Source organism: Gorilla gorilla, chromosome 6 (assembly GCF_029281585.2).
Source record: "Gorilla gorilla gorilla isolate KB3781 chromosome 6, NHGRI_mGorGor1-v2.1_pri, whole genome shotgun sequence".
Classification (NCBI taxonomy): Eukaryota; Metazoa; Chordata; class Mammalia; order Primates; family Hominidae; genus Gorilla; species Gorilla gorilla.
The window spans coordinates 123,966,452-123,979,924 of NC_073230.2; the positions used below are offsets into that span (position 1 = coordinate 123,966,452).

The 13,473-nt window shown below is 38.5% G+C and overlaps 1 protein-coding gene across 2 annotated transcripts in view; it reads left to right on the forward strand.

Moving 5' to 3' along the window:
• MDFIC (MyoD family inhibitor domain containing) overlaps positions 1–13,473 on the forward strand; it is a 203,454-nt gene that overhangs the window by 99,167 nt on the left and 90,814 nt on the right. For both annotated transcript variants that reach the window (XM_063708736.1, XM_063708735.1), the window contains exon 5: positions 10,511–10,549. In XM_063708736.1, the coding sequence (XP_063564806.1) occupies positions 10,511–10,549 (39 nt within the window). The remainder of the gene's footprint in view (positions 1–10,510; positions 10,550–13,473) is intronic.

The following is a 13,473-nucleotide window of genomic DNA, read 5'->3' on the forward strand; positions in this document are numbered from 1 at the left end:
ACGTCATATGCTCCCTCAATCAGAATGCACAATTCTTTCAAGGACATGAATAGTGCCTGAGAGATAAGGAGAATATCTTTTAAAAGTAACATCTTTAGATGACAAGGTGTCTCTGATCAGCTCTGCAGAAACTGTGTTTTATTGGTGCTGAGGTGAAGGAGGAGTAAAATACTCATGAATACATATTATATTAGATTTTGTTAGATCATCAAAAAGAATAATTGGGCATATTTACACAATTACATTTTAGTAAACTGTTATGCCAGCCTAACTATAATACATATTCTGGTAAAAGTACATTAAATCACAATCCAAAAGCAATTTAGCAGCTGAGGACATTATTTTTTATCTAATTATTCACAAATTAATGAATAAAATTAAATTCCAATCACTGAAGAAAATGAAGCAATGGCGAGAATCAGAAGTACAGATTAGTTAAAGCAAAGATATGCAATGCATAACAGAATTAAAGCATTTCTTTTATTCAAACTCAGTGCTTAAAAAAGAACAAATCCATCATCTTGAAATTTGACTTGTAGCTTGACATTAAAAATAATATGAGTAGAATTTTCAGTGGGGTAAGCACAAAACTAGTTCAAGTTGTGTCACTCTCAATTACTGTACTCAGGTGGTGTACCCATTAAAATTCCCACTTGTGGGTTCCGCTCGCTATGCAAATGGGGTCATTACCTGGAGAATTTAATTGGTTATGACACTGGGAGTGGGACTTTTCCTTTCAAAATAAACCTACTTACACACATTTTCGCTAGAAATTTGATTGTTATATGTAGTTTGCATTGTTTTGCTCTATAAATATTTACAACAATTAGACTGCCCTTACTTATTTTTTACAAATAATTAAAAATGGGTCCAAATTAATCTGATATGGTTTATTTGTCTGTAAGACTAGTTAAAATGAATCTTTTGTAAGTCATATTGCTTATCAAAACATTATTTTAAAAAGCCTTTGTATCTTCCCAACCATACATCAGATGTGGGTACATTTCCAGCAATGTTTTTCATCATTTAATAGTAACATTTTCTCTTTTATAATAGTTCTAAATATTTAATTTGAAAGGTTTCTTCTATTTTTCTCCTTTTTTGTCACTTTAAAAAATATGCAGCTAAAGAGTTAACCTACCCTTAGATTATATATAAAACATATAATATGTAATATTGCTGAGGAGCCATGTCTATAACATTTCCAAGGTCTTTATATTCACTGATAGCACTGGATGGGGGCGTTATGTTGTCAGAGTCAGTCCTAGAGACGCTTCCACTGTTAGTCATGAGACTACTAAATTTAAAGCAAAAAAAAAACACCAAATTGGTGTGAAAAGCAAAGGGCTCCATACAATTTTAATTTATTGTGGCGACTGCAACTAGAGAACGCTAAGTTTATTAGCCACCTATCAAAAATCTTGATAATGGCCTGAATTGACAAGGAACACTGAAATTACAGTGTGGTTTAATGGATATGATATTAAAATGAACATCCAAGAATTGAGTTCCTAGACACTGACTGTAAGAGCAGTTCCCAGAGTGAACTTGAAGTAGGAACAGAGTTGCTGTAAGTATTAATGGGATAATCTCAGGGAAGCACTAACAGTTTCTTGAAAGAGAGGGGTTACACAGTCTAAATTTTTATTACTACATCAAGCTGTACAACAAGCCAAGGTTTTATCACTAGTTTATCTGGACCTAAAGGGAATATGTTTCCTTTAATGTAAAAAGGAAATCAGAGAAAAATAATTCCAAGGATATAGAAAAGGAAATACTATAAATTTATAACTGGACCATTGGGCAGGATTTTTAACATCTGTAACTATGGGGAATTTCCCATAGAATATCAAATATGGATCCAAGTCTCTGACATTCATTTTTCTATGATATTTCTAATTGTGCCCGGAGGATAAGAAAGAGTTGGCGCATCCAATAAATATAATCATTTACATGCTTGGAGCTCCCTTTGAAGTTAATAGGACCTATGGAAAGGGGAGTTATGCACCACGAAAATGAAGTTCAACGTGAATCTAGTTCTTTCTTTTTAACATGCAGTGGTATTGCCAATGCATTTGGATTTTCTTGCTGCTTATCTTTCCTTTGTGTGTGATGTTTAAGTTGGAGTTGAGGGAAGTGCTTCATGTGTAGAGGAAAGATAGCCCAAAAAAGAGGATGTGGTGATTGGCAGCTTACACTCAGGGACAGCTTTAGGAGATAGCAAAAGTGATAGGGCTGACATTTGTAGAGCTTGTTTAACTTTTCAGAAGAAAACCGTATCCGTTTTCTCATTTGATCTTCACAAAACTGTGATTCTTCTAGGATAGACGTTTTAACTTCCATTTTACAGATGAAAAAACTGGGACAGATTGCTTAAGTTTACTTTTTAAAGTAACATTGTTAGTTACCAATAGACCTAGGAAACCTAATTTCTATTTCTGGATCTTTCCATTAGACGGGTATATTTCTTATGTAATTTTACATATTACCAAATATAATAAATAGATTCAATCAAAACAGCTTGGCTTGAAGCTGGGATGGAAACACGCGGATCTGAAGTCTTGCCTGTCTTGTTTCTTCTCTCCCGTCTTTCCTACCTTGAGTGGGTATCATGACTTGGGCTCTAAGGGCGAATAAAATTCATAGCTACTGTACTACTTATCTTTCATGGCATGCATTGACCCAAAAGTCAATGAACTCACAATGTGTTACTGTTCTGTGCCTACTTATCAATGATGTCCATTGTTTTTGGGTGGATGAAGAATCGAGAGTTAGATGTTCTTCATAAGATTAGGTGTCATTCATTTTCCATTTACCACCCTCAGATCAGTTTTCTCTTTCTGCCTGATTTTGTGCCAGGGTGTCTTTCTTTCTGATTTCCAGTTGGCTTTGGCTGATGGTAGGCACTGGTGGGAAATCAAAAGATGGGAGAGAAGTCAAGGTATTAATTCCCACCCCACCCTTGCCCCTGTTCCTTCCAGACAGTGTTTGATAGCAGCTCTGTTCCTCCACATTAGGGGTTCCTGTGCAATGGCCCCTCTCCCATAGCTACAGCTCTCCCTCTTCAGGCTTGGAGAAGTAGAGGTTTTCCAATGTTGTTAGTTCCTGGAACTTTAAACTCCTTTGTTGGTCTTCTTACAACTGATTGTTTCTCTGCTAACAGTCCCTTTTATTAATCTCCCTTCAAGTAAACCCTATGAGGGAGCCATCTGTTTCCTGTCAGTACTTTGAATAATGAGGTAGTGAGAAAAAGCGATCTTGTTTGTGTGCAGACGCACATGTCTGAGTTCAATCTTGTTATCATGTATTTCTAAGATTTATGAAAATATAAATCCTGGGGTATCTTGTATATTTGTGTCTGTTTAACATTGACAGTTACTCAAATATAATAATACAATAACACAAGAACTACACTAGACACTCCAGAAACTTAATAGTTTTAGTTCAATGCCTACATATCCTCCTTGTTAACATTTGACACTGTAACAACCTGGGGGTCGGGGACAGGGAAAGAAAGAGGGTATCAATACCATGGGTGATACAAAGTTTATGGTCGAGTTACAAGGCTTTAGGATCCCCAAAGGTGATGAAATTTTCCTTTATTTTCCACAACCTAAAATGACTCAGTATCACTATCAACATAAATATACCCATAGAGAAATCTTAGCTTACAGCTTACAGATCCACCCAGAAATGCCATATTTGGGGATTCTATATAAATGTACCCAATTGTTAAAAGTTAACATGGCATCTATATGCCTTTGGCACCAAACATTTCTAAACTAAGGTGGGTCTGTTATCAGATCTTTTTATTATTATTATTATTATTATTATACTTTAAGTTTTAGGGTACATGTGCACATTGTGCAGGTTAGTTACGTATGTATACATGTGCCATGCTGGTGCGCTGCACCCACTAACTCGTCATCTAGCATTAGGTATATCTCCCAATGCTATCCCTCCCCCATCCCCCCACGGCCACAACAGTCCCCAGAGTTTGATATTCCCCTTCCTGTGTCCATGTGATCTCATTGTTCACTCCCCACCTATGAGTGACAATATGCGGTTTGGTTTTTTGTTCTTGCGATAGTTTACTGAGAATGATGATTTCCAATTTCATCCATGTCCCTACAAAGGACATGAACTCATCATTTTTTATGGCTGCATAGTATTCCATGGTGTATATGTGCCACATTTCCTTAATCCAGTCTACCATTGTTGGACATTTGGGTTGGTTCCAAGTCTGTGCTATTGTGAATAATGCCGCAATAAACATATGTGTGCATGTGTCTTTATAGCAGCATGATTTATAGTCCTTTGGGTATATACCCAGTAATGGGATGGCTGGGTCAAATGGTATTTCCAGTTCTAGATCCCTGAGGAATCGCCACACTGTCTTCCACAATGGTTGAACTAGTTTACAGTCCCACCAACAGTGTAAAAGTGTTCCTATTTCTCCACATCCTCTCCAGCACCTGTTGTTTCCTGACTTTTTAATGATTGCCATTCTAACTGGTGTGAGATGGTATCTCATTGTGGTTTTGATTTGCATTTCTCTGATGGCCAGTGATGATGAGCATTTTTTCATGTGCTTTTTGGCTGCATAAATGTCTTCTTTTGAGAAGTGTCTGTTCATGTCCTTCGCCCACTTTTTGATGGGGTTGTTTGTTTTTTTCTTGTAAATTTGTTTGAGTTCATTGTGGATTCTGTATATTAGCCCTTTGTCAGATGAGTAGGTTGCGAAAATTTCCTCCCATTTTGTAGGTTGCCTGTTCACTCTGATAGTAGTTTCTTTTGCTGTGCAGAAGCTTTTTAGTTTAATTAGATCCCATTTGTCAATTTTGGCTTTTGTTGCTATTGCTTTTGGTGTTTTAGACATGAAGTCCTTGCCCATGTCTATGTCCTGAATGGTAATGCCTAGGTTTTCTTCTAGGGTTTTTATGGTTTTAGGTCTAACATTTAAGTCTTTAATCCATCTTGAATTGATTTTTGTATAAGGTGTAAGGAAGGGATGCAGTTTCAGCTTTCTACATATGGCTAGCCAGTTTTCCCAGCACCATTTATTAAATAGGGAATCCTTTCCCCATCGCTTGTTTTTCTCAGGTTTGTCAAAGATCAGATAGTTGTAGATATGCGGCGTTATTTCTGAGGGCTCTGTTCTGTTCCATTGATCTATATCTCTGTTTTGGTACCAGTACCATGCTGTTTTGGTTACTGTAGCCTTGTAGTATAGTTTGAAGTCAGGTAGTGTGATGCCTCCAGCTTTGTTCTTTTGGCTTAGGATTGACTTGGTGATGTGGGCTCTTTTTTGGCTCCATATGAACTTTAAAGTAGTTTTTTCCAATTCTGTGAAGAAAGGCATTGGTAGCTTGATAGGGATGGCATTGAATCTGTAAATTGCCTTGGGCAGTATGGCCATTTTCACGATATTGATTCTTCCTACCCATGAGCATGGAATGTTCTTCCATTTGTTTGTATCCTCTTTTATTTCCTTGAGCAGTGGTTTGTAGTTCTCCTTGAAGAGGTCCTTCACATCCCTTGTAAGTTGGATTCCTAGGTATTTTATTCTCTTTGAAGCAATTGTGAATGAGAGTTCACTCATGATTTGGCTCTCTGTTTGTCTGTTGTTGGTGTATAAGAATGCTTGTGATTTTTGTACATTGATTTTGTATCCTGAGACTTTGCTGAAGTTGCTTATCAGCTCAAGGAGATTTTGGGCTGAGACAATGTGGTTTTCTAGATATACAATCATGTCATCTGCAAACAGGAACAATTTGACTTCCTCTTTTCCTAATTGAATACCCTTTATTTCCTTCTCCTGCCTACTTGCCCTGGCCAGAACTTCCAACACTATGTTGAATAGGAGTGGTGAGAGAGGGCATCCCTGTCTTGTGCCAGTTTTCAAAGGGAATGCTTCCAGTTTTTGCCCATTCAGTATGATATTGACTGTGGGTTTGTCATAGATAGCTCTTATTATTTTGAAATACGTCCCATCAATACCTAATCTATGGAGAGTTTTTAGCATGAAGGGTTGTTGAAGCATGAAGGCTTTTTCTGCATCTATTGAGATAATCATGTGGTTTTTGTCTTTGGCTCTGTTTATATGCTGGAGTACATTTATTGATTTGCGTATATTGAACCAGCCTTGCATCCCAGGGATGAAGCCCACTTGATCATGGTGGATAAGCTTTTTGATATGCTGCTGGATTCGTTTTGCCAGTATTTTATTGAGGATTTTTGCATCAATGTTCATCAAGGATATTGGTCAAAAATTCTCTTTTTTTGTTGTGTCTCTGCCTGGCTTTGGTATCAGGATGATGCTGGCCTCATAAAATGAGTTAGGGAGGATTCCCTCTTTTTCTATTGATTGGAATAGTTTCAGAAGGAATGGTACCAGTTCCTCCTTGTACCTCTGGTAGAATTCGGCTGTGAATCCATCTGGTCGTGGACTCTTTTTGGTTGGTAAGCTATTGATTATTGCCACAATTTCAAATCCTGTTATTGGTCTATTCAGAGATTCAACTTCTTCCTGGTTTAGTCTTGGGAGAGTGTATGTGTCGAATTTATCCATTTCTTCTAGATTTTCTAGTTTATTTGCGTAGAGGTGTTTGTAGTATTCTCTGATGGTAGTTTGTATTTCTGTGAGATCGGTGGTGATATGCCCTTTATCATTTTTTATTGCATCTATTTGATTCTTCTCTCTTTTTTTCTTTATTAGTCTTGCTAGCGGTCTATCAATTTTGTTGATCCTTTCAAAAAACCAGCTCCTGGATTCATTGATTTTTTGAAGGGTTTTTTGTGTCCCTATTTCCTTCAGTTCTGCTCTGATTTTAGTTATTTCTTGCCTTCTGCTAGCTTTTGAATGTGTTTGCTCTTGCTTTTCTAGTTCTTTTAATTGTGATGTTAGGGTGTCAATTTTGGATCTTTCCTGCTTTCTCTTGTGGGCATTTAGTGCTATAAGTTTCCCTCTACACACTGCTTTGAATGCATCCCAGAGATTCTGGTATGTTGTGTCTTTGTTCTCGTTGGTTTCAAAGAACATCTTTATTTCTGCCTTCATTTCGTTATGTACCCAGTAGTCATTCAGGAGCAGGTTGTTCAGTTTCCATGTAGTTGAGCAGTTCTGAGTGAGTTTCTTAATCCTGAGTTCTAGTTTGATTGCACTGTGGTCTGAGAGATTGTTTGTTATAATTTCTGTTCTTTGCATTTGCTGAGGAGTGCTTTACTTCCAACTATGTGGTCAATTTTGGAATAGGTGTGGTGTGGTGCTGAAAAAAATGTATATTCTGTTGATTTGGGGTGGAGAGTTCTGTAGATGTCTATTAGGTCTGCTTGGTGCAGAGCTGAGTTCAATTCCTGGGTATCCTTGTTGACTTTCTGTCTCGTTGATCTGTCTAATGTTGACAGTGGGGTGTTAAAGTCTCCCGTTATTAATGTGTGGGAGTCTAAGTCTCTTTATAGGTCTCTCAGGACTTGCTTTATGAATCTGGGTGCTCCTGTATTGGGTGCATATATATTTAGGATAGTTAGCTCTTCTTGTTGAATTGATCCCTTTACCATTATGTAATGGCCTTCTTTGTCTCTTTTGATCTTTGTTGGTTTAAAGTCTGTTTGATCAGAGACTAGGATTGCAACCTCTGCCTTTTTTTGTTTTCCATTTGCTTGGTAGATCTTCCTCCATCCTTTTATTTTGAGCCTATGTGTGTCTCTGCACGTGAGATGGGTTTCCTGAATACAGCACACTGATGGGTCTTGACTCTTTATCCAATTTGCCAGTCTGTGTCTTTTAATTGGAGCATTTAGTCCATTTACATTTAAAGTTAATATTGTTATGTGTGAATTTGATCCTGTCATTATGATGTTAGCTGATTATTTTGCTCGTTAGTTGATGCAGTTTCTTCCTAGTCTCAATGGTCTTTACATTTTGGCATGATTTTGCAGCGGCTGGTACCAGTTGTTCCTTTCCATGTTTAGTGCTTCCTTCAGGAAATCTTTTAGGGCAGGCCTGGTGGTGACAAAATCTCTCACCATTTGCTTGTCTGTAAAGGATTTTATTTCTCCTTCATTTATGAAGCTTAGTTTGGCTGGATATGAAATTCTGGGTTGAAAATTCTTTTCTTTAAGAATGTTGAATATTGGCCCCCACTCTCTTCTGGCTTTTAAGGTTTCTGCCGAGAGATCCGCTGTTAGTCTGATGGGCTTCCCTTTGTGGGTAACCAGACCTTTCTCTCTGGCTGCCCTTAACATTTTTTCCTTCATTCCAACTTTGGTGAATCTGACAATTATGTGTCTTGGAGTTGCTCTTCTCGAGGAGTATCTTTGTGGCGTTCTCTGTATTTCCTGAATCTGAATGTTGGCCTGCCTTGCTAGATTGGGGAAGTTCTCCTGGATAATATCCTGCAGAGTGTTTTCTAGCTTGGTTCCATTCTCCCTATCACTTTCAGGTACACCAATCAGACGTAGATTTGGTCTTTTCACATAGTCCCATATTTCTTGGAGGATTTGCTCATTTCTTTTTATTCTTTTTTCTCTAAACTTCCCTTCTCGCTTCATTTCATTCATTTCATCTTCCATTGCTGATACCCTTTCTTCCAGTTGATCGCATTGGCTCCTGAGGCTTCTGCATTCTTCACGTAGTTCTCGAGCCTTGGTTTTCAGCTCCATCAGCTCCTTTAAGCACTTCTCTGTATTGGTTATTCTAGTTATACATTCTTCTAAATTTTTTTCAAAGTTTTCAACTTCTTTGCCTTTGGTTTGAATGTCCTCCTGTAGCTCAGAGTAATTGGATCGTCTGAAGCCTTCTTCTCTCAGCTTGTCAAAGTCATTCTCCATCCAGCTTTGTTCCATTGCTGGTGAGGAACTGCATTCCTTTGGAGGAGGAGAGGCGCTCTGCTTTTTAGAGTTTCCAGTTTTTCTGTTCTGTTTTTTCCCCATCTTTGTGGTTTTATCTACTTTTGGTCTTTGATGATGGTGATGTACAGATGGGTTTTTGGTGTGGATGTCCTTTCTGTTTGTTAGTTTTCCTTCTAACAGACAGGACCCTCAGCTGCAGGTCTGTTGGAATACCCTGCCGTTTGAGGTGTCAGTGTGCCCCTGCTGGGGGTTGCCTCCCAGTTAGGCTGCTTGGGGGTCAGGGGTCAGGGACCCACTTGAGGAGGCAGTCTGCCCGTTCTCAGATCTCCAGCTGCGTTCTGGGAGAACCACTGCTCTCTTCAAAGCTGTCAGACAGGGACATTTAAGTCTGCAGAGGTTACTGCCGTCTTTTTGTTTGTCTGTGCCCTGCCCCCAGAGGTGGAGCCTACAGAGGCAGGCAGGCCTCCTTGAGCTGTGGTGGGCTCCACCCAGTTCGAGCTTCCCAGCTGCTTTATTTACCTAATCAAGCCTGGGCAGTGGCGGGCGCCCCTCCCCCAGCCTCGCTGCCGCCTTGCAGTTTGATCTCAGACTGCCGTGCTAGCAATCAGGGAGACTCCGTGGGCGTAGGACCCTCCGAGCCAGGTGCGGGATACAATCTCGTGGTGCGCCGTTTTTTAAACCCGTCGGAAAAGCGCAGTATTTAGGTGGGAGTGACCCGATTTTCCAGGTGCCGTCTGCCACCCCTTTCTTTGACTGGGAAAGGGAACTCCCTGACCCCTTGCGCTTCCCAAGTGAGGCAATGCCTTGCCCTGCTTCGGCTCGTGCACGGTGCGCGCACCCACTGACCTGCACCCACTGTCTGGCACTCCCTAGTGAGATGAACCCGGTACCTCAGATGAAATGCAGAAATCACCTGTCTTCTGCGTGGCTCACGCTGGGAGCTGTAGACGGGAGCTGTTCCTATTCGGCCATCTTGGCTCCTCCCTCCCTGTTATCAGATCTTAAACACATAGTTCAATCCTAAGTTAGAAAACTCACTACTTTTTTTTTTTTTTTTTTTTTTTGAGACGGAGTCTTGCTCTGTCACCCAGGCTGGAGTGCAGCGGTGCAATCTCAGCTCACCGCAGCCTCCACCTCCAGGGTTCAAGCAATTCTCCTGCCTCAGCCTCCTGGGTAGCTGGAATTACAGGTGTGTGCCACCACATCAGCTATTTTTTGTATTTTTAGTAGAGACAGGGTTTCAGTATGTTGGCCAGACTGGTCTCGAACTCCTGACCTCAAGTGATCCACCTACCTCGACCTCCCGAAGTGCTGGGATTACAGGTGTGAGTCACTACGCCTGGCCTAAAGGGACAGAATGCACATTAATTCAATAACATTAAATGGTTGGAATAGAAACAAGTATAATTGCAATGAGAGTTGAGAAGTGAGAGTGACTAAGTCTCCCTAGGAGAATCAGGAAATTTTCTCAGAAGAGGAAGCATTCAAACTTGGATTTGGAGAAGTTTTCATCCATGTATTATTTATACATGCATTGTGTATTTACAGTTACGTTGCGGCAGGATGGAGAGTAGGGAGCGATGGGAAAAAGCAGAACTGAGTCCAGTGAGGCAGCACCTTAAACATCTTGCTGAAGGTTCCCAATTTTGTCTTGTAGGTGATATGAAGCCTTCTGAAGATTTGAATCAAGGAAATGGTGAGATCAAATTTATATTTTGATCACATTTTTATGGGGGCAGCAGTATGGATGATGAACTCGAGGAGATGAAGAATGAACTTGGATAGGCAGTTGAAAGGTTTTCCATTCATTTACAAACACAAAAGATGGTGAGGACCTGATTTAACACATTGGCTGTAGGGACGGATGGGTGAGAGGGAACTGAAGTAATACCTTTCTGGAAGGATACTGAAAGACTATCCTAGGTGAATGAACATATTAAATGTGCCCAGTGTTTGCATACAAACTGACTGTCTGAATGTTAAATAAAAGTCAAGTTCGTAGAAGTTATGAAGTACATTCATGTTTCAGGTCACAAATGTTGTATTTTCCTTAAGCAATGCAATGGATTTGAAAGTGATTCACAGGCAGTTTCACTAACATTAGGAACTTTCATCATAATTCCTATTAGGGTATACATGGTGACAGTGGTAGTATATGTGGTGCTTAGGTGGATGAACTAGTAAGATAAATACCACAGTAAAATCTTCCAGTATCCTAGTATGCCAATGTTGCATGTTAGCCAGAGGGTGCAGCGAGCAGAAGTGAGAGAAACACAAGGAGCCAAGGAGAGATGGACAAGGCATATCCAGAGTGCCTGGTATATAAGAGATGTTCAATTATATATTTGTTGGTTTTTAAGTGAATGAATGGGTAAATACATATATGCATATTATAGTATGAATAACCTAAATAATGTGAAAAATTGGATATGTCGTCCTAAGATGCATACTGCATGACAATTGCAAGCATAATAATTGAAAGAGAGAAAAAATTTCCACCAACCTATATGCACACACTGACTTGACCATTTTTAACTAAATCAACTGATTGCTAATTGATTTTTAACTAGCTTAATGAAGAAGTTCAGTTCCATTGTAAGTCTTAGGTACTGTATGATCCAAATCTCTTTGGTTGGCCTCCAGCAGCTCTGCAATTAGTGAGTAAATTTTCCAAAATTATATTTTTGCCAGCCTTTGTCTTTTTACACAACCTGATTCAAATTCTCAGTTGGGCATGTTCCAAATTTTGTATTAGTCTGGGAGGGTGTTTACTGGCCCCAAGAGATTGCCTAATTTGTCATAAATTATGTGCATCACACATTTTGTTTTCTTAGGCCAAATAAAATGATCCAAACATGCTTTAACAGTTTTATTTTCACAATAAATTACAAAAGGGTCATGGAATGAAAATTTGTTTTTTTAAAAAATAATTATGCTAAAATGTAAATATTTAAATTTGCATTGGGAATACAAGTGAAATTTCAAGGTCTTTAAAATACGGTGCTTACTAAGAAAAATAAGAGAGAAGAGGAGCCACCAGGGCAAAAGCAAGCCACATGGATTATTTCTGTCTCTAGTGGTAGAGGATGATACTTAAAGGAAATCACAAGGCAGCTTCCCAGGCAGATGTTCAATTTGCATCTGGCAACTAGATCATCAAATAGGAATAAAGAGATTTCATCTGTTCTTGCAAATATTTATTTTGAAATAATTGTTGAAAGCATGGGAGACAAGGCAATGGGAATCCAAACCATAATATAAAATCTTAAATTTACCAGAATCTCGAAAGGTTTTATATTCTGATTCCATGAGTGTTTTTGTGTTGCGTGAATGCCATAGACTAAAAGGAATAATGGCTGAGGCTTTCCATTTGTAGTGAAGTCAAAAGGTTGCCATTCATTTGGGTTACATTTTCTCTCAAGCAAATATTTTCAGGCTCTTAGTCCTAAAATATGATGAATTGTACTAAATACATAGATAATGCAGATATTTAGGCAGAGGTTATCACAAAATCTATCTATTTTTAAAATATTTCAATACTCAGTGCTAGCATTTTAATTATTTCTTCTTCAAAGAAGAGCATCCATCTCTGACAAATAACCATTTCCATGGGGACCAAAGTTAATATTTAATAAGAGAAAACATTTCACTTTTATGCTCTCTTAAATTTCAACAAATATATAATTTTGAAAAGTATCAAAATGCCAGAATATCTTTGTGATAAAAAAGTTATATCCTTTCTATATTCATTTAAAAATTCCCACTATTTATAAGTTGTCAGACTGTCTTCAAGAAGTTTTTTCTAAATGAAAAAAATATGGCACGATAACATATTGCATAATTACATTCCAGGTTTGCATTAATAAAGTATTATACTTGTAAGTTTTACAAGTAGAAGTAACACTGTGGTTGTCATATATTACAGTACACAAAATTTGATTGTTATGGAGTAGACATATGCCAGAAACATTTCAGTTTAGCATGATGAATTTACCTTAGCCCTGTCAAGAATCACATTACAATGCCAAAGTATTGCTTTGAATATATGTTGAAAAACAGAAATAAATTTGTTGAGGTAGGGTTTCAAATCCCCTCAGAATCATGTCATTACTGGTATTGTGGCTAGGCACATGTGAGCTCGAGTTACTCTGTGGGGGATTTACCAATAGTGAATGTCACTCATTTAATCAGGACAGCTAAAGAAAAGATATTGTTGACTGTGGGTGATGCAAGGAGTTTATCAGCATCACAGCAAGGATTCTAGCATACTCAATTTACATAAAAGTATAAGGATATTTAAAACATAATCCCTTTCCAAGCCACTTAAACATATTTGCATGGGAAGTTGCTTATCTGTAGCCCATTTTTCTGCTAATGGTATACTCCTCTGAAATAATTAGCCTAATAACTAATAAAGGCTATATTTACCTCAAAATACTGAATTATAGCCTTTTTTGTTGTTGTTCAAATAGTGGAAGGTACACTTTCTTTGTGTGTGAAGTACAAGGTTATTACAAGGGAGACAGCAGGAGAGGCAAACAACAGGCAGATTTTTCCAAACTCACGCAGGAACTAGTGACACATTGAATTCCAGTGTCTCTGGGAGCCTTGCTAGATCAC